We start from the raw sequence: 19,720 nt of genomic DNA on the forward strand, positions 1-19,720 counted from the left end.
GAAATGTACGTGGTCCTACTTACTCAAAATCCCAACAAATCTGAACAAAATGTCAACATTGTTCAAAATATGTCTCTTCTTTAATATACATAAATCCCTCCTGGAAGTCACTTTTCAGATCTGCAGAAATGAATGAACTATTTTTTTGGCTTCACAGAGTTTCCATAAAGGATTGTAACTGTAAAGGATTGTAACTGTAAGCAACCTAAGAGGAACCAAAAATGACAAGCTCACTAAAACAAACAAACAAAAAATTATCTCAGAGATTTACCAGCCTGTGAAATCAGTGGTACTGTAACTAAGAGATTTGAACTGCCACACTATGGAACTGTTGTTGCAGACCATCATAAATCTGCATTTTTCTGGCCTAGATTTGAAGAAGTAATACCAAATTCCAAATCTGCCCCTAAAAAGCTTTCAACCTGTGGACTCTATAGGTTACTTAACCTCAGTACCTATCCCTGACAGAGCAGCACCACTCCTTACCTTAGAGGCATACAAGGAGAAGATAATACTTGTAAAGATGTCTCTGAAGTTGAAGAAAGCCAGAGCAATACATACATCATCATGAACAACAAGACATTATAAGGCTGATAAACAAATTCTTTATCTTCCTTTCCAGTTGCTTTTTCTTACAATGTGCCTTTGTACTGAATAAGCACCTCTTTAGGTACTACGATACCAACCTCTTTCAGGTATTTACTGTTTTCTACATAACTTTTCTTAAGATACAGGATTATTATCTTTGTCCCCACCAGAGAGGAAGGAAAGTCAACATCAAGCATTTACCACAACCTGTTCAACATCCTACAGGGAGTCTGTCACAGAGTCAAGACTTGAACCCACACATGTTATTTCCTAGTCTAATCCTCCCACACCTAAGTGCATTCAAAGAGCCAGTCTGTCTCCTATTTTCTCATACTCAACCTTATTGAAAAGTCACCTTGATTATACGCTCCTCATCACCCATTAGATGCTCAACCCTTGAGACTGGGAAGCTGTTTACTCTGGGATTTCAAAACTCCCATCACCTGCAATTGCAAAGTGGTATCTTTGAAAGGTTACAAACCCAAGCAACAAATCCAGGCAGCCAACATGTATAGACTAAACAGAACTTAAAAGCTGTTTAAAAGTTCTGTGGTTTTACTTTCATTTTTCTTCCTACTCTGGGGACAACAACAGACAAAAGCACAGGAGTGTGACACTACAAGCAACTGGCCTCACAACAGCCACACCAGGGAGGGGGATGCAACTGCCAATCCTTAAAGAGGAGTGTCCATACAAAGGAATATACTGAACAAGAAGAAAGCGAGGTCCCTTCTTCAGCAGTTCCTAAGTAAGACAAATATGAAGACTGACTGACTTCTCGTCTCCTGTTTACTGTGATGGAGACCATCTCAGTACTGGCATCTTACATGATTTGACACAGGATATTTTCTGTGGGAGGAGTCTTATGATATTTGGGTTTTTTTCAAATACAGGTTTTGGAGGGTTGAACAATTTTAAGAACAACTTCAGTTTTCACGGTTATGGAGGGAAAGAAGTAATCTGAAAACATAACTAAGCATAACCTGAAAGATCTGTGAACCAAACAAATAACGTGCCTTCTTTCTGAAAGTCTTATGATACCACAGAACATGACTGCAAATTTCTTAACATTTATGTTTCAAAACACTGTCATTCAAATAACAATAGAAAGAATAACAGAACTTTTAGACAGACAGACAAATATCTGTAAAAAGAAGAAAGACCCTTAAACTGTATGTCCCACTGTAGAGTTGTGATAGATTAAAAAGTCAGACAGGGTTTGTTGGCGTTTTTGTTGTTATTTACATCATCAGGGATCCTTACCTCGAAATTCCAGCCCTCTGAGCTGAAAGGTGACAAGGCCATTTCCAATTTCGATCAAGTGCACAAAGGCATTTAAATAATCCGATGCCAGAATAAAACAGTCTCCTGTGTTGTAGTTTCCCCAGCGGCCCAGAATCAAATCTCCACAAAGAGATTCCTGCAGAGATCTTGTCAAATGCTCATAAAAAATGGAGTTGAGATTATTGTCATCGTTGCCTACAACCAGAGGAGCACACATATGTAAAGAATAAAATTTCTAATACACTAAGCCATTCTGCATAAAATCCCATGTTCTTTTTTATTCCTGCATAGAGCTTCTTCCTCTAACTGGATAATATCTTCCTTATACTTTATACAATCTACATTTCCTAGGTGGTTTTTACCCCTTCAGAGTATCAGGCCTGAAACTTTTGTTTAATATAAACAATATTGTAAATAGCACATCAGATTAGTGATAACACATATTTCAGACTGAATCAAATCACCTCCATGTGTTGCATCGGCAAGAATTTTTTTTCCCCCCTGAAAGTCTCTGCAATGCTAATGTCTACATATTGTTCTTAATTTTAAGAAATCAGAATCATGATTATTTCAGAACATAAACTTAAATCTGAATATTATTTCTGAGATTTTTAACGAATTCAGTCACACAGCTTCCAGTAATTTTGTCGGGATTTTTTTTCTTTTAGTCGGCCAGGAATTTTTCAAGGCTTTTTCCACGAAATATCTGTTGGTACTTAAGATGAGGATACATATTTTAAAAATAATTCATTTAGTATATTGAGAAAGAATGAAACAAGGTTCATTCACCACTAGAATTGCTAGCACTTATTTAAAAATAGTAGCTGTCCCATTACACACTGCTTAGACCATTTGTCCAGGTGAAAAACACCCCATCACAGTCGAGAAGTGTTATAACAAAAAGTTCTATGGCATTTTAACTGGATTAAAAGTAGCACTTTGTGATGGTGATCCATGAAAGCGAATGAACCTTGCACAAATTCTAACACTGTGCCACATAATCAAATGTGGTGTTTGTCTTGTGCTTGTACTCTTTTATGCTTGACATGAGAACTGCTTTTCTTCTATGGCGCGTCAGTATCTCACCTTCAATACTATTAAAGTGCTTGTGCATGAATAGAAATATATGTACAAACCAACATCCTGTAGGTGTATTTGTATAGATGAGAGTGTATGTGGATATATATGTACAGCTATACATCCATATTTATATATGTGCATATTTAGGGGCAGATTTAACATGGAGAAAAAACCTAGAGGATGACAGGCTGTAGTTTCTCCTACAAATAGCTCCTCAATACAAGAAGAGGAGTGGGTGTGTTACTACACTGCTTTTCATCACCATGGCCATTATGCATCCAGCCCTGGTAGGTATGCACATGCAGGTGTGTAGGAACATACAGACATACTCAGCCGAACACCTGCAATATATTTGGTCAAAATCTAAATAAGTCATAAAATGAATCTTTTAAGCACACACACAAAAGGAATGTTATGCTTGAGCTATGGGGTTTAAAACATAATTAATTTATTAGCGTATATAATAATGCTAAAGGTTATTGCTATCAGATGACAGAATGGCCTTGAAAAACATCTTAACTCCCTGCCTTGAAATGACAATGAAAGAGCACAATATACGTCACGAACTGCTAATACCTCTCTCACTTTCTTGGACACCCTGGATTACACTCATTTCTTCTTGAAGATGTGTATTTGTTCATGCTACTGATGTAACGGATAAGGATAAAAAGGGGGGAGAGGACAAAAACATAACAGCAATAATTACAATGTAAACTTACACCTCCACCATACAAGCCCCTCAACACCTCAGTGGAAAAACAGAATACTAAAGTGAGAGAAACCCCTATATGAAATCCTGGCCTCTCTCACTGGGATAGGTATTTGGCATGAAACACTGGTATGGGTTTCCCCTGGAAAGGGCTCTGTCCCACCAGGTGCTGAAGAGAGTCAGCTGAGGTACCACACCCTCTCCACATCCTCTGACTTGCCAGAAAATGTTCTCACTTCCCAGTCTCACAGGAACCACCTAGGGCAGCCCAGGAAGGTGCTCTACACTGCCATGGATCAGAGCTCATTTAATGCCCCAATGCTCGGAGAAGCCCACCATCTTTCCTACTTCTTTCCTTTACCTCCTCCTGCAAATTTTCCAACTTCCCTTTCCTCCCCTCTCCAAAAAGGTTTCTTTCCAGGGAAGAGAAACCCAAACCCTATCAGCCCAAACAGCTCAGCAGTAGGGACACTGTTAACCTGCTGCTTTTTTTCCAAAACCTTTCCCTGCCCACAGCTGACCTTCAAGTCTAGCTAGGGTGTCTGCCATGCACTCTGCACAAACAGCAATATTATAATTAACCAAGCAATCCGCAGAGCAGCAGCTCCCTGATCAGCTAAACTAACTGAAGAGCAAATTTACTTATCAAGTCACATGATTTAAAACAGTGCTCTGTTACATCTAAAACACTCTGGTTTGTTCACACAACATTTAAATCCTTTGCATCTCTTCAGCTTCCCAGGCAAAGCTTTCACAGTGTAAATACATCACATTTTGCAAACCAAGCAAAACACCCAAACTCCCAGGCCATACCTGCATCCTTTTCGATCTGAATTGCCAGTCTGGTGTTGGAATGGTCCGATCTTTTGGTGCTGGAAATAAAGACATGTTGTATAGCCAATTCTTTTTTTTAAATATAAGATTTTCCCCAAAACACATTTTTATTTTCTTTTTATCATATCTTCTCATTCTGTGTTTATATCATTATGAAGTTCACACACTAATCCATTCATTGGTTTACTCAAGTTATTTCAGTTCAGTATTGCTAACAGCACACAAACCAAAAGTGTTTGTGTTTCCTCTTCCCTTTACTCAAATGCTTTCCTCCCCATTTTCCTTCTTGGGGGGCAGAGTCCATCCAGAATTTGGCATCTGTGATAACAACACTACATACTTAAATAATCGAACTGGCTTCAGAAGCACATCAGCCAGGTGCCACCAAAACAATGAATAGAACAAATATTAAATCAGTCTTTCTTCCCTTCTAAGCCTTAAGAGAAACAGCTGGACTCAAGGGGTTTTCTTTGTGTGAAAACGCTTCTGTGGGTGTATAACCTCTATGGAAAAACAACAACAAAAATCACTTTGCTCAGTTTCATATTTAGCTGGGAAGCAATGAGAGAGTCCCTGATCATTCTTATTGCTTTAAAAAAAAGAGTAAATTACAGGGTCTTAGTCCATATGGACAGCACCCCTGTCTCCCTTATGAATGACACATTCCCAATTCAGTATTTTCACTGCAATAGTGGAATACAAATACCACAGGAAAAATAAGTCACAAAACAGAAAGCAACTACAAGGTAGATTTTTTATTTCTACATGTAACAAAAAAAACCCTAAAAAAGTCTGAAAATAAGGAACGAGTAAATCACTGTGGGCAAGCATGTGTCCAACAGAAGGGAGTGGTTGTTGTGGTGACTAGGCATATTCAACACCATAAGTCTTAGCATTTCCCAAGCATCCATCTCCCAAGCCTTCAGGGTACAAGTGAAAGCCTGGCTAAAAGAAATGCTATAGTAAATGTAGATTTCCCTGAAATACTGCTCTAGCAGTGGTGCTTTAGTATTTCAGAACACTTCATTAAGAATATTGCCTCAAAAGTTTTGCCCTCAATTACTAGCCTTAGCAGAAGATCTATCAATCGAATATGTAAATATTCCTTGGAAAAGGGGGTTAAAACAAAAGACATCTGACCCAGACAAGGGCGTAAGGTTTCATGTGACAGTGGTGAGAGTCTCATCTGTTCATCAGCCTGCAAACACGGAGGCACCACCTCTCCTGGCACAGGAACGGAGGGAGACACCCAGGCACAGTCCTCATCACGGCCTCTGTCCAGCTGTGGTGAGGGTGGCATGGCCAGGTGGGACCGCCTGGGGTCTGGCTCACTGGGGTGGGGAGCACAGAGCACAGTGAAGATTTTGAATGGTCTCATGGTTGACCAGTCAATTTAAAAAGCCTCTGACATGCCCCTAAGAAGACTGTGCCAAAAAGGGGTATAAGTTAGACGGGAGGCTTTCAAACACCTTAAATAACACTGAAAAAGGATGGTGTAAAGTCAGGGTAATGTTGTCTTTGAAGCACAGCTGAGAGTCTCTGGAAGTTTGTATGTCCTTATGGCAGTACTGGGTCCTAGAATGTCATGTGTCAATATACAACTTATTTTAAAAGTTGGAAGTTTCTGAGCTGAAGCCAGCTCAGAAGGATGGAGAAGGATGCCACTGATGTCCCTAATGTTAGAAAGCCTCTTCATCCACCCTCTGCAGCCTCCCCCAAAAAGCTGTGGAAAACAAACCAACAGAAAAACTGCACACAGGAACTTCCATGTAGTAGACAGAAGAGGAACAGAATCGCTTTGCTTCTACTCCCTACCAGCCACTGATTTTTGCTCTAAAAAAGGTATGTCCTTTACTTTGCAAGAAATACAGCTGCAGAGAATATGAGTCTTAATTAGAATTATTTGTAATTAATATTAGTATATTATCTACATAGATTAACATTTTATTTGATGTATTATTTAACTTCCTGCCTCTGGTTGGCTCGGCTTATTGTAACTGCAATTTTCATTTCCTATGCAACAGAAAATGGCAATGGGGAGGGCCTATCTAAGCAGTTCAGAATATAAAGAAGGATTTTACTTCAAAAAGGTTGTCAGAATTCTTCTACCCTCATGTACATCCACCAGCAATTGCAACATATGCAAGAGTAAGCATAAAGATTAGCTTATGGAATTCAATCAATTTTCTATTCTCAGCGGAGGAACGCTGCTGATTTCCAAATGCATACATTTGAAGATTATGAGACTCCTTGCTAACTTCTAATCCCTCTGAAATCAGTGTGGCAGTATGAGGTAAAAGTCAAAACTATTCTTTACCCCAATTTTTTCACCAACCTACAAAGCATTTCCATTCTTGAGGCATACTGAGACCCATACAAAGCAAGCAGTACTTCAGAAAATTCTAATCTATAATAAATAGGAATCCTTTTGCCCAGCATGCAGCTATGCCTCCATTTCTTTCCTTTTTTTTTTTTTTTTTTTTTTTTTCTCCTTTCTTTTTTCTTTGAGAGAAAGATGCATGAAACAATTGGGGAAATCAGGAGTGCTTCAGGACACTCCGAGACATACAATGCAGCCTGACTGGGAAGAAGGGAAGGAAACAGAACAGCTCTCACAAACAAAACAAAACCAGGATCCGTTGTGGCTTTATCCTCCATTCCAAGCACGGTAACGATTGCTTAAGAAGCTAAAACATGGGCCTCGGGACATGAGACAAGAAAGTCTTTACCTTTTCAGACACTACCAGAAAAACTGAAATCAAAAAACTCAATTATGCAGGCATTTTGAAACAACTTTTTTTTTAAAAAAAAAAAAAAAAAAAGGTTAATATAGACAGTGTGTAAACTTTTGTCTTGAAATTCAGTTTCGTTGAACAAATTTATCAGTCAGGTAATCCAGTCTGGACTTTAAATTCCTCGATTATTAGCAACCAAATCTATGTTTGTACCTTCTTGAAGGCAATGGGAATTTACAGAGCATTAAACTATAATACACTGCACCTAACAATCAAACCAGCGACGCCTTTACTCCTGGGCTTTTTGCAGCCAAGTAGGACCGTTCAAAGTGAACTTTGGAACGAGTGGGTGATTTGGACTTTCCTCCAGTGGCCTTTTGCTTTAAATTTGGTTGTTACCGCTCATCCAAGGTGATAATTAGCTCAGTAATTTGATTTCTTCCTGAATCGCATTATTCTATGCAAACCGAGGGCAGGTCCTTCGGCACTTGCCCCGGAGAGCAAGTGATTGTGTTTGAACATCTTCAGCAATTTTAAAGTCGACATCCTCCTTAGTTCCTGCTCACGCTCTTTTAATCCATCATTTACATGGGCCCTGAGATAATCCACTAGTTTGCATGGCACTGTTTATGCTATTATAACTACCTACTCTCTTTGCGAAAGGACTAAGTCACTTCCTATACTTCCCTTGTCCAAAAATACTGCCTCATTTCGCAACCTGGAAAGCCTTTCTTCTCCCACTTTATTCTTCAAGTTTCCTTAGAAAGGTGGAAAAAATACTGAGGTGGAATTCAGACAGCCTGGGGAACATACAGAGTGGATGGTGAGAACTGGGCAAATTAAAGGAGAATGGAAAAAAACAAACAAACAAACAAACAAACAAACAAAAAAACCAACAAAAAACATTGCTGTCCTTATTTCCAGAAGATGAAAATAAAATTGCAGCTGTTCTATCTGCCTTAATGTTGCTGGGTTTTGCCCCAAAACACAAATTCAAGATTTCCAGGAATCCTGCTATGAAGGAGGGGAACTCTACTTTGAAAGAGAACAAAACAAAGAAAAGCAGATCCCCTCTGAGGGGTGCAAGAAATGCCTTTCTAGGGTAGATCCAAAGTTTTTCTTTGTCCAATGAATTTTAATCTATCTTTCCATGATATCTAACAGGCGATTCTAACAGAGAAACTTTACTATGCTGCAGCCCTATGATTATTCATGGAAGTCTGGAAAAAAAAATCCTCAACACTTCCATGTGAATGTCTTACGCTGCTGGCACTATAAACGGAAGGCTTAGCATTAAAAACACAGTAGAGTAATAGCAGGCTATGACAGTGAGGCAGGAGGGAAAATGAGATGGCAGAATAAGCAGGCATCCATGAATATTTGAAGGACACCAGAGGCAAAAACGATGGAACTAATTGGAATTATGAGGATGCCCAAGTAGTTTTAAACCAATTTTATCTAAACCGCAGAATGATTTCAGTGTGATTAGAACAGCAAAGGCTGACAGCCCCTTTGTGCATAACCATGCACCGGTTTTCTGGGCAGCTGGATGGAAGATATGCCTTAGGTTTAGCTCATGTTAATAAACAAAGATCTCTTTAAATGAAAGCAACCTCTCCTTCCTGATCACTCGCTCTGATTTTTATTTTTCATGCTTTCTTTCTCCCCTCCTTCCTTGAATACTCCAGTGTTTCGTCTCACAATAAAAAGTAGCTTTGATTGCATGCTAGGAAACTAGGGGAGGGTTAAAGTATAAAAAGTTGCAGTTGTTAGACAGCGGTGTTGAAGGTTCCTTTTAAACCATAGGGAGATCTTATCATCAGTGATGTTTCCTGTTCTTAGGGTTTCTTCACTGTCTTAAACGTTTTTATAATTCATTCTGAGAGCTTCTTGGGTTTGGTTTTTGGTGGGGGGTTTTGTGGCTTGTTTGGTAGTGTTGGGGGTGTTTGGTTTGTTGTTTTGTTTATTTGTTTGTTTTTAAATAGGTGTAAAAATCAGAATGGTGGTCATTTGCCGCAATACTACTGAGCATGTTTGTCTGGCATATTCTGAAGCCTTTCCTGAAGTTGAGGTTTCTGTGCTCCAGCAGCAAGGTGATTTTAAGATCAAAAACTGAGTGCTCAAACATGGATTAAACAGCCCACCTAAGTGCTGTTTAATCATTCAAAAGTTTAGCTGGAGAATTCACCTCTTATTTGTATAACAGGTCATTTAAGCATCTGTGTACTTTAAAATATTCACTAATGCTTTACCTAAACGTCATCGATATGGCCACTTTTGTCTTATTTGGCTATCTTGCTACATAAATTTTTTCACCATGTCCGAGTATGGTTTTTTGGGTGGGTTTTTTTTTTGTTTGGTTGGTTGGTTGGTTTTTTTTAAAGGCATTTAGCCACTATCTTCAGATATTTTATGCTAAGCAATACAAGAAACTTTTTAAGTGTAAGGATTATGCAAACAGCACAAAGACGTTTGTGCTCACTCTTGTGTCAGTGAAAAAGGGCGGGGACCCTGATATTCCTGTAAGGATGAGGTTTAGCACAGGACCCTGCATCACTGTCTGCAATTCATAGATGTACTTCTAATTTAAACATGTTAATTACACACAAAAACATGAATCTGAAATAGTGCAGGTGAGTGTTATTTTTCTGGTTTTCCCATCATGAGCCACCGCAAGCATTATAGGAAGGGCACTGTGCTGTGCTCAGCTCTGGGTAAAGAGCTCTGCAAGACTAATTCCCTTGGGCTCTGCACTGCTGATGGGCTCATGTGCGATATGGCAAAAGCCTAAGAAACTGTAAGGACCTGGAGGGTAGAAAGGAGGTGATGAGAAATGTCTTGGTTTTCACCAGAAAAAAAGAGAGTGAGATCAGGCAGCAAAAAAAAAAAAATAAATCACCAAAATGTTGAGAGCTGCTTCAGCAAATGAGGCCAAGATGTTTACCTCCTTTACTCCACACAGAGACACGCACATTGTTTAAACATCATAAAAGGAGGAAAGCACAGCAAGGCATTTCAGAATTCATTCCTAATATTCTTTATTGCTGATAACAATGTGCTCATGCTTTTCCAGTGTGCAATCTTAAAATAACATATACTTAAGATATTTTCATTGTCACTTTTAGACTCAAGGTGACTGCTTAAAAATAAAATTAGGAGGTAGAGATGGCAAGAAAGTATGAGGAAATACAAGAATAAGATAAAGACTGGTGGATGATGTCTTACAAAAGTCTACATTAGAAATACTAGTTTAGTTCACTACAGGGTTTTCCATATATGTATTTCTCCTCAGAAGATGAAGGGAGGCAAAATGGAAGCTATCCAAGCCATTCCAGCGCTGTAAACCTGTGAGTGCAGCTTCAGTGATACTACCCTGAAGAACATGAAAAATCTTACTACTAATGTGCAGTTGTACAAAATCCAGTCTAAAACAGGGAAAGCTTCTAATACCTCTGTTTTTTTCCATTACAGAGACCACTGAGAGCGTTAATCATTTACAGCAGTTGTTATGGTAGTCTCTACAGTACTCTTCAGGCCGAAAAAATCTCTTGTATTTTGAGAGCAAACACTGCTAGTCAAACGATTAAAAAAAAAAAAAATCAAAAAAATCCCTCTAGTATTCATCCAGTCCCAACTAGCACAAACCTTCAGAGACAATTCTCAGTGGCAACAGTGACATAATTCTGATTTTTGCATTATCTCAGAAATAAGGGAGAGATATTTTACTTTTTATTCTTATAATCCCTGAAGCAATTCGGGCCCAGTACACGCCCTTCTACATCAGGAGACAACCAGGACTTGAGCAAGCATGAATTATTCCCTGCTGTTATCCGTACACAACTTACATATCACCTCAGTTAGAATGGTTACACATGCTGAACATCTCTGTGATCTCAGTTTTTCCCCTGCCTTTACATCTTGACAAAAGTTGCTTCAGCAAGCATCTTCTTGAATTGAAGGTTTGAGTTTAGTACTCTCAAGCTCAGCTTACGCCTAAATGTTTGATTCAGTTCAATCCAAAACAAGAGGTGATCTACATTATTCAAGTGAATGGGATGAACACTTGCTGAGAATGCTTATTCTTATGGAAATTCAGTCAATCCATTTCAACAGGTTTCCAATATTCAACTTGGCAGAAATTTTATGAGTCTACCTGGTCTAGTTAGATCTACATCATTTGTACACTAAGCATGAGACAAACAGCTCAAACTTTAATGCCACTGTATAGCCACACAAGCCCTTAAAATATTGCATGCTTCCTATTTATGAATCCATTCTCATCTTTCTCATGTCCTGTTGCTGCCTTCCTTTCCAAATAGCTTTAAAAGTCCTCTTCTGTCATGCTCATGATTTCTTTTCCTCTGTAACTCTGTTTATCAATGTATGTTACATTATCCTCAGATTTTTCACTGCATGCCTTTTCCTTTTTTGCCCATCCTTTTCATTTATCCTGCTTGTGGTTTTGATCTCTGCTTGTGTTCCTGCCTGGCCTCAGCATGTGTTCCTTTTCTGATGCCTCCCTTCTGTCTTTATTCTCTCCTCTTAGAATGATTCAGTGAATAGGAGTTGTGAATGCATCTTTAACTCGGCAGGGAACTACAGAGCACTGAATCAGAATGCACTCCCAATTAATTATCACACATATGGCTCCTATTCAATTAGCCTCAATTTGTTTTACTGACTGCCAGGGGCAAAATTTGAGAAGAAGAGATGTTACCAGTTAAAGAGATACTGCCAAACAGTTAAAATAAAACTTTGAATTTTGTGTAGCCTCCTGTGAGTGTGAAATGCTTGGCCACTCAGGAAACACTTATTTTAATATCAGATCTATTTGATTAAAAGTACCTGATTTCCCTTGCTCATCCTTTCCCAGACAGCCATCACATTTTCCCAGTTCAGTGTGACTCCACACATGGAGTCAAGCGATGAAGTGAGGACTGGGTTGGAGAGAAGATGCACGTAACTCCATGATGAGGCAAGTGGCCAAAGGGACACACATGCACACAAGGTCACCTTACTCCAGGGAAGATCACAGTTCAAGATGCTGAGGGGAACATAATTTCTAGTAGGTCTTCTTTTAGTCTGGGGCTTTACCTGAAGCAACACCTTCCACACCTGAATGATATGGCTTTGTCACTCCTCAAAGTCCTACACACTTGCTGAAAGGTATGAGACTCCAAGACCAGGCAAATATTGCAGGTATAAGTCCATGGGCAGTACTGGTGGTGTGTAATGTGAAGATAGATAGCAAATCGGCACCACAGTAGGGAGGAGACAGGGAAGGGTCTTGAGAAGACAGTCAGGTAAGTCTAATGAATAACATGTAACTTCAGAGGGCTCATGAAGAACTAAGGTCCAAGTATGGACAAAGATGTTCTTGTTCTTCAAACATCATGGTTTTCTTTATTCTCTCCCTCAATGCCAGAACCAAGACCACACACTCCTCTGGAGAACAGGGTGCAACTTCACAAAGACCAGTTTATACTCATTGTTTCAAAAGAGGAGCATTTTTTTCCCAAAAAAAAGATCATCTTTATTGGGAAATCTGCCAGTTAGAAGACTAATGAAGAAAAAATAGCAACTTGCTAACGTTTCAGCTTCTACATCACTGCCAACCAGGGAGTACCCCTACAGTTAGCAGGAACGCTATACCCAAGGGCACCCAAACCAGGCCTAAGCATCCCTCAGTACCAGTCTAGGCTAGATGCTCAAGGATCTAAATCCCTTTGAAGCCTCCAGAAAGACTCTCACCAAGTTCCACATGCTTTGTGAAGAGGATCAGGCAGCCCTTCTGATCTGAAGAAAGCACACCAAAACGTCAGACTAAAACTCATTCATTCATTGGTCCTATTTGTTTTGACTTGTAAGGCCAAGGCAGTAATAAGCAACCATTCTGGTTTTACCTACATGCCAATACTTATTTATACTATTTTGCTGAGTTCTAAATTAACTTAACACTCAATAAAAGCCTGGAGGTGGCCTGAGGCCAACTCAGTGAAGATCCCTTTTAAAAAAGCCACAGTCATCAAAGGGGTTAGAATTCATAAAACTGAGTAACAGCTGATAACAAAGGGACTAGAATCTCTAAAGTCGGGCAGCTGGAATACAGTGCTTCTTTCTGTTCAGTTCATAAAAAACTGTATAGAAATAAAAGCAGCCAGAGAGAAACACAGAAACTAGCAAAGAGAAGCAGTTCAGAAGAAAATAATTGCAATTAACCGTAAAACTCATGGCTGTAATGCAGCTTTCATACCAGGTGGCTGGAAGCATTCAGAAGAGTTTGAACCCTAAGTAAGGGGAACAGGCAGTGACAGCAGGCAGAACATAACATTTCTGAAGTGATATTTGAGGAAATAAGGCAAACACTAACTCCTGTCAATTAGGGAGAAAAAAAATTCTGCTGTAATTGTTGACTTCAGAGGTTAATGTACCTTTCTTTAAAGCATTCATTATAAATCAATGTCCAAGGCATTACTGAACTATAAACATCTGCTGCAGTTGTTCCTCTGTAAACATCACCACTATGGAGGTCTAAGAACATGTGAAAAATCAAACAACATAGCAAGAAAAGACTAAAAAAGAAATCCAGCCCCAAAAAGGAGAGCATGAAAGGTCTGAACATGCAGCTCCCAAACAAGGCCCATGGACAGTTATGGGTCAATGACATTTAGAATCATAGAATCATTTAGGTTGAAAAAGACCTTTAGGATCATTGAGTCCAACCATTAACCTAGCACTGCCAAGTCCACCACTAAACCATGTTTATAAGGGCCACATCTACATGACTTTTATATACCTCCAGGGATGATGACTCCACCACTTCCCTAGGCAGCCTGTTCCAATGCTTGATAACCCTTTCAGTGAAGAAATTTTTCCTAATAACCAATCTAAACCTCCCTGGTGCACCTTGAGGCCATTTCCTCTTGTCCTGTTGCTTGTTACCTGGGAAAAGAGACTGACACCCACCTCCCTACAACCTCCTCTCAGGTAGCTGTAGAGGGTGATGAGGTCTCCCCTCAGCCTCCTCTTCTCCAGACTAAACATCCCCAGTTCCCTCAGCCGCTCCCCGTACCACCTGTGCTCCAGACCCTGCACCAGCTTCGTTGCCCTTCTCTGGACACGCTCGAGTCATTCAATGTCCTTTTTGTAGTGAGGGGCCCAGAACTGAACACAGGAATCGAGGTGCGGCCTCACCAGTGCCGAGTACAGGGGTAAGATCCCTTCCCTGTCCCTGCTGGCCACGCTATTTGATACAAGCCAAGATGCTGTTGGCCTTCTTGGCCACCCAGGCACACTGCTGGCTTATATTCAGCTAGTGGTTGACCAAAACCCCCAGGTCCTTTTCTGCCAGGCAGTTTTCCAGCCACTCCTCCCCAAGCCTGTGGCGCTGCTGGGGGTTGTTGTGACCCAAGTGCAGGACCCAGCAGCGACCTTACTGAACCTCATACAATTGGTCTGAGCCCATGGCTCCAGCCTGTCCAGGTCTCTCTGCAGAGCCTCCCTACCCTCGAGCAGATCAACACTCCCACCCAACTTGGTGTCATCTGCAAACTTACCGAGGGTGCACTTGATCCTCTCATCCAGATCACTGATATTAAACAGAAGTAGCCCCAAAACCGAGCCCTAGGGAACACCACTCATGACCAGCTGCCAACTGGATTTAACTCCATTCACCACAAGTATTTGGGCCCGGCCATCCAGACAGTTTTTCATCCAAGCCATGAGCAGCCAGTTTCTCCAGGAGAATGATATAGGAAACTGTATCAAAGGCTTTACTAAAGTCTAGGTAGACAACATGCACAGCCTTTCCCTCACCCACTAAACAGGTCATCTTGTCATAGAAGGAGATCAGGTTAGTCAAGCAGGACCTACCTTTAATAAACCCATGCTGACTGGGCCTGATCACCTGGTTGTCCTCTCCGTGCCACATGATGGCACTCAAGATGATCTGCTCCATAACCTTCCCCAGCACAGAAGTCAGACTGACAGGCCTGTAGTTCCTCATCCTTGCATCCTTCTTCTGGTCCCTTGTGTAGATGGGTGTCACATTTGCTAATTTCCAGTCAACAGGGACCTCCCAGGTTAGCCAGGACTGCTGACAAATGATTGAAAGTGCCTCGGTGAGCACTTCCACCAGCTCCCTCGGTACCCACGGGTGGATCCCATATGGTTCCAGAGATATGTGTGTGTCTGTCGCCGTCTTCTAGTTTAGGGGGCTGAGTAACCAGAGAACAACTGGTCTTACCACTAAAGACCCAGGCAAAGAAGGCATTAAGTACCTTAACCTTTTCCTCATCCTTTGTCACTATGTTTACCAACACATCCAGTAAAGGATGGAGATTCTCCTTAGCCCTCCTTTTGTTGCTAATATATTTATAGCAACATTTTTTACTGCCTTTTACAGCAGTAGCCAGATTAAGTTCTAGCTGGGCTTTAGCCCTTCTAATTTTCTCCCTTCATAACCTCGTAACATCCTTGTAGTCCTCCCGAGTTGCCTGTCCCTTCTTCCAAAGGTCATAAACTCTCATTTTTTTTCCTGAGTTCCTGCCAAAGCTCTCTGTCCAGCCAGGCCATTCTTCTTCCCTGCTGGCTTGCCTTTCTGCACATGGGGACGGCTTGCTCTTGTGCCTTTAAGATTTCCTTCTTGAAGGACATCCAGCCTTCCTGGACTCCTTTGCCCTTCACGACTGCCCCAAGGGACTCTGTCAACCAGGGTTCTAAACAGGCCAAAGTCTGCCCTCCAGAAGTCCAAGGTAGCAGTTCTGCTGACCCCCCCTCCTTACTCTTCCGAGAATCAAAAACTATAATTTTGTGATTGCTGTATCCAAGAGAGTCTCCAACCATCACATCACCCATGAGTCCTTCTCTGTTCACAAACAGCTCCACTGGGCATCTTCCCTAGTTGGCTCACTCACCAGCTGTGTCAGGAAGTTATCTACTACACACTCCAGGAACCTCCTGGGCTGTTTCGTCTCTGCTGTACTGTATTTCCAGCAGACATCTGGTAAGCCAAAATCCCCCAGAGGCGAGCAATTGTGAGACTTCTCCCAGCTGCTTATAGAGTATTTTGTCTGTCTCTTCATTTTGGTTGGGTGGTCTGTAACAGACTCCCACCATGATATCTACTTTATCGGCCTTCCCCCTGATTCTTACGCATAAACACTCAACTCTACTGTCACTGTTATCAAGCTCTAGACAGTCAAAACACTCCCTAATATACACAGCTACCCCACTACCTCTGCTTTCTTGCCTATCTCCGTTGGGATTCAAGAGGACTTTCTGTGAGAGAATGGACATGTGAGCAATCCTGCGTGAGAACAAGACTGATAAGAGCCTCAGCCTGAGCAAGAATGCGATAAGGACGTAACTCTGAATGAGGGGGGAGAAACTCAATGAGACAAACAACCCCCGGCAGGGGTTGGGACGGAAGAGGAAGTCACACAAGGCAGGAAGCCTGGCAAGGCTGATGGGGCACTTTTTATCTAGTCATAAGAAGGTTTAAAGTGTTAAGTTAACTGTCTAATTTAACTGTCTAAGTTAACTGTCCAATCTTGAGGACTTGTACTGCATGTTACTCACGTGTGTGGGAGAACATTAGAAAAGGGCTTTCTTAGTTGTAATAAACAGGCACTGCTTGATCACATGCTCAGCTCTCCCGCATATCTCTTCTGAAGAGTTTAAGGCCATCAATTGCAGCACTCCAGTTGTGCGAGTCATCCACCACGTTTCCATGATGGCGACTATGTCAGTTTTCCTGCTGCACAATGGCTTCCAGCTCCTCCTGTTTATTGCCCACACTGTGTGCATTTGTGTATATGCACTTCAGTTGGGCTACTGGTCCCACCATCTTTCTAGCCCTAATTCCTATGTGACCATTCCCAGACACTTCCATGGTTTCTAACACATTAATAACCCTTGCATCTTTGCTGCCATATGGATCTCAATCCTCTACCTCCACTGAGACAGCAGATGAAGGATCTTGCTTTGTGTTCAGAGTAGAGGTTGAAGCAGCTGTAACAGATGAGCAGACTCACAGGGAAACCAGATGCACTAGGGTGTGTTAAAAATAAGCATTTGGAAGTGGAAGGCCTGTTATTTTATGGGAAAAAGGGAGAGAGCACATGGGTAATTTTCATAACTCCTTTTCCCACCTATGTGCATAATGTGGTGTCAACTCAAATTATGTCTACACTGGGAAAACTCTTCACATTCTACCTGCAGGCTCTCCACGATGGGCAGGTTAAGTGAGAGGGTAACACAAAAGAAAATGCCAGCTGCACTAGATCTGAGGCAGGGCAGGTTTTCCTCACCCTCTGCTCCCAGCTGTATTAACCTTAGAGGTGGCTGTTTTCCAGACCACAATGACTGGAACAATAACACAGTGATAACACTTTTTTAAAAGATGGAGAAAAGAAATGCTTGCTCACAGATTCTCAAAGACAGAGAGGTGTCCTGTAATGCCATTCTGAGATAACTGGCAATTTAATCACAGCCTCTTTAGAGTCATCTAACTAATTCAGTTACACCACACTGTAATTCACTCAAGACCCTTCAAAGCAAATGCAAACTGTGCCTTACCCAAAAATAGGCACTGAAGCAGATGACCAAGAAAAAATAGAAACAGGAAGGAGCAGGAGAGTCAAGAGGCGTGTAGGCAATGAAATATCCAGATTCCTGGTGGCAGCTTGCTGTTTGTGGGGACAAGTCACAGCTGCAGAGGAGAACAGGCTGCCTGACATGATCCAGCGGTTAGACCCACTGGAGAATGAAAGTAAACTTCCTACTCCATTCTGTCCATTGCCATATCCAAGATACAAAGTAAGATAAGAGGAAGGGAGGAGGGGGACAGAGTCAGGCTACAGCAAAGCGTTTAAGAAAAAAAGCAAAGCAGAGAAATGTTACAACAGCATTTGAACAAGCACTTTATGCTTTAAAGTGCCTATATATTAAACAAGATTTACTGCTATTTCCTTTTCTCTCTCTGACATCTACAGCCTAATCATTCCAACAGCTGTGAAAATAAAGACTAAAACAGGACTCTTCAAACTGGGAAGCAGCACTCAGGCTAATGGCAGGACAAAGGCAGTGTTGAATCAAACGTGGGGTTGTTGGGTTTTTTTGTTGTTTTGGTTTTTTTTTTTAAAAAAAAGAAAGAAAAATTCTCATAGTTGGACTCCCATGAGGCAACCAGCTCATGAGCAGTAGGCCAGCCTTTTGATTTTACACCCCTCTGTTTTCAACAACAGCAGCAGCAAAAGCTGTAAAAAAGTAGTTGCATGAGAAGTTGTTCTTTCTTATTCACCTTCCTTATTGCCTTATTTTTCCTTCTTCTTCAAATATCTTTCCCCCAAAAAGATCCCTGACCTCAGTGATGTATTGGTGTACTAGACTCTGCATGCAGCAAGTACCAAAGTGCACACTATAAACAAACAGCATCTGCTCATTGCAGGGAAGAACACCCATGCTCAGTGCACACACCACAAGAGCACAAACAGGCACAGTAGGACTCCTGAATTTTTAAGAGATTGCTAGGAATTTCACAGTTTGCTTACTGTCAAAATTAATCTTTTTTTTTTTTTAACCTGCTGGAATTCCTCCATCTCCTTGAAAAAACAAGCCATCTTTAAGACTTTCAGCCACAGATCACATCATCTAGAGTGACAGATACCCAGTCAGAAACCTGAGGAATCAAACTCCTCTTTAGCCAGCAGAAGAAGTGGAACTAAAAGAAACACTGGAAATGTAAGATATGTATGTGTGCACTCAGACAACACTGAGTAGACAACCAAACCAACACTTTAAGTAACAGATGGAACAGTTTCTCACTACTCAGGCTGCTGGCCTAATAGCCCGGCTCTATTAATAAACATGGTACTCTCTACTTGCTAATGTCCAAAGCTTCAATTTTGGATTCATTTTACAGAAAATGAACTGGATGGTTTTTCCTCATCTAGTTTCACAGTGTTGGCCCAAATGAGATGCAAAAATAAGTTGTCCTTAAGTGAACCAAAGAAAAAAAGAAGTCTGCTTGACAGCAGTGAAATGTGCATATACTGATGAACAGAAATGACATTCTAAGGCGGCAACCTAATTTACAACTTGGAAGAAAAACAAACCCATGATATTTTGTTATCGAGACTGCTTGTCAAAACTGTTTTCAGTTAGTCTGATTAAGAGGTTAAATTATAAAATAATATAACCATGGAATTGACTACCTCTAACTTCATATAAACGTAAACGAGTTTTTCTGTAGCTAATATAAATGTGGTAATTTAATGCAGTCATCAATACAGCAAGGAAGCGTTTGAAAATGAGTATGCAAAGCAGGCAAAACAAAAACGCTATATAAAGCACACTGAAGGTAGCTTTCTCCTGGGCAAAAGTTCCTGTCAACATACAATGAGTATAGAAATAGCAAAAGAATCAGCCAGAGCTTCTGCTTTGTATGAGCATATCTCCCACTGCACTGTAGCAAACCTGTGACTTTCCA

At 40.9% G+C, this 19,720-nt stretch overlaps 1 protein-coding gene across 2 annotated transcripts in view; it reads right to left on the bottom strand.

Moving 5' to 3' along the window:
• PCNX2 (pecanex 2) overlaps window positions 1-19,720 on the bottom strand; it is a 156,102-nt gene that overhangs the window by 36,654 nt on the left and 99,728 nt on the right. For both annotated transcript variants that reach the window (XM_026846485.1, XM_026846486.1), the window contains exons 23-24: window positions 4,475-4,533; window positions 1,852-2,067 (exon numbers count right to left, since the gene is read on the bottom strand). In XM_026846485.1, coding sequence (XP_026702286.1) covers window positions 1,852-2,067; window positions 4,475-4,533 — 275 coding nt within the window. The remainder of the gene's footprint in view (window positions 1-1,851; window positions 2,068-4,474; window positions 4,534-19,720) is intronic.

The sequence above is a fragment of the Athene cunicularia genome, assembly GCF_003259725.1.
Source record: "Athene cunicularia isolate RWA chromosome 3 unlocalized genomic scaffold, athCun1 chr3_part1, whole genome shotgun sequence".
NCBI classification, from domain to species: Eukaryota; Metazoa; Chordata; class Aves; order Strigiformes; family Strigidae; genus Athene; species Athene cunicularia.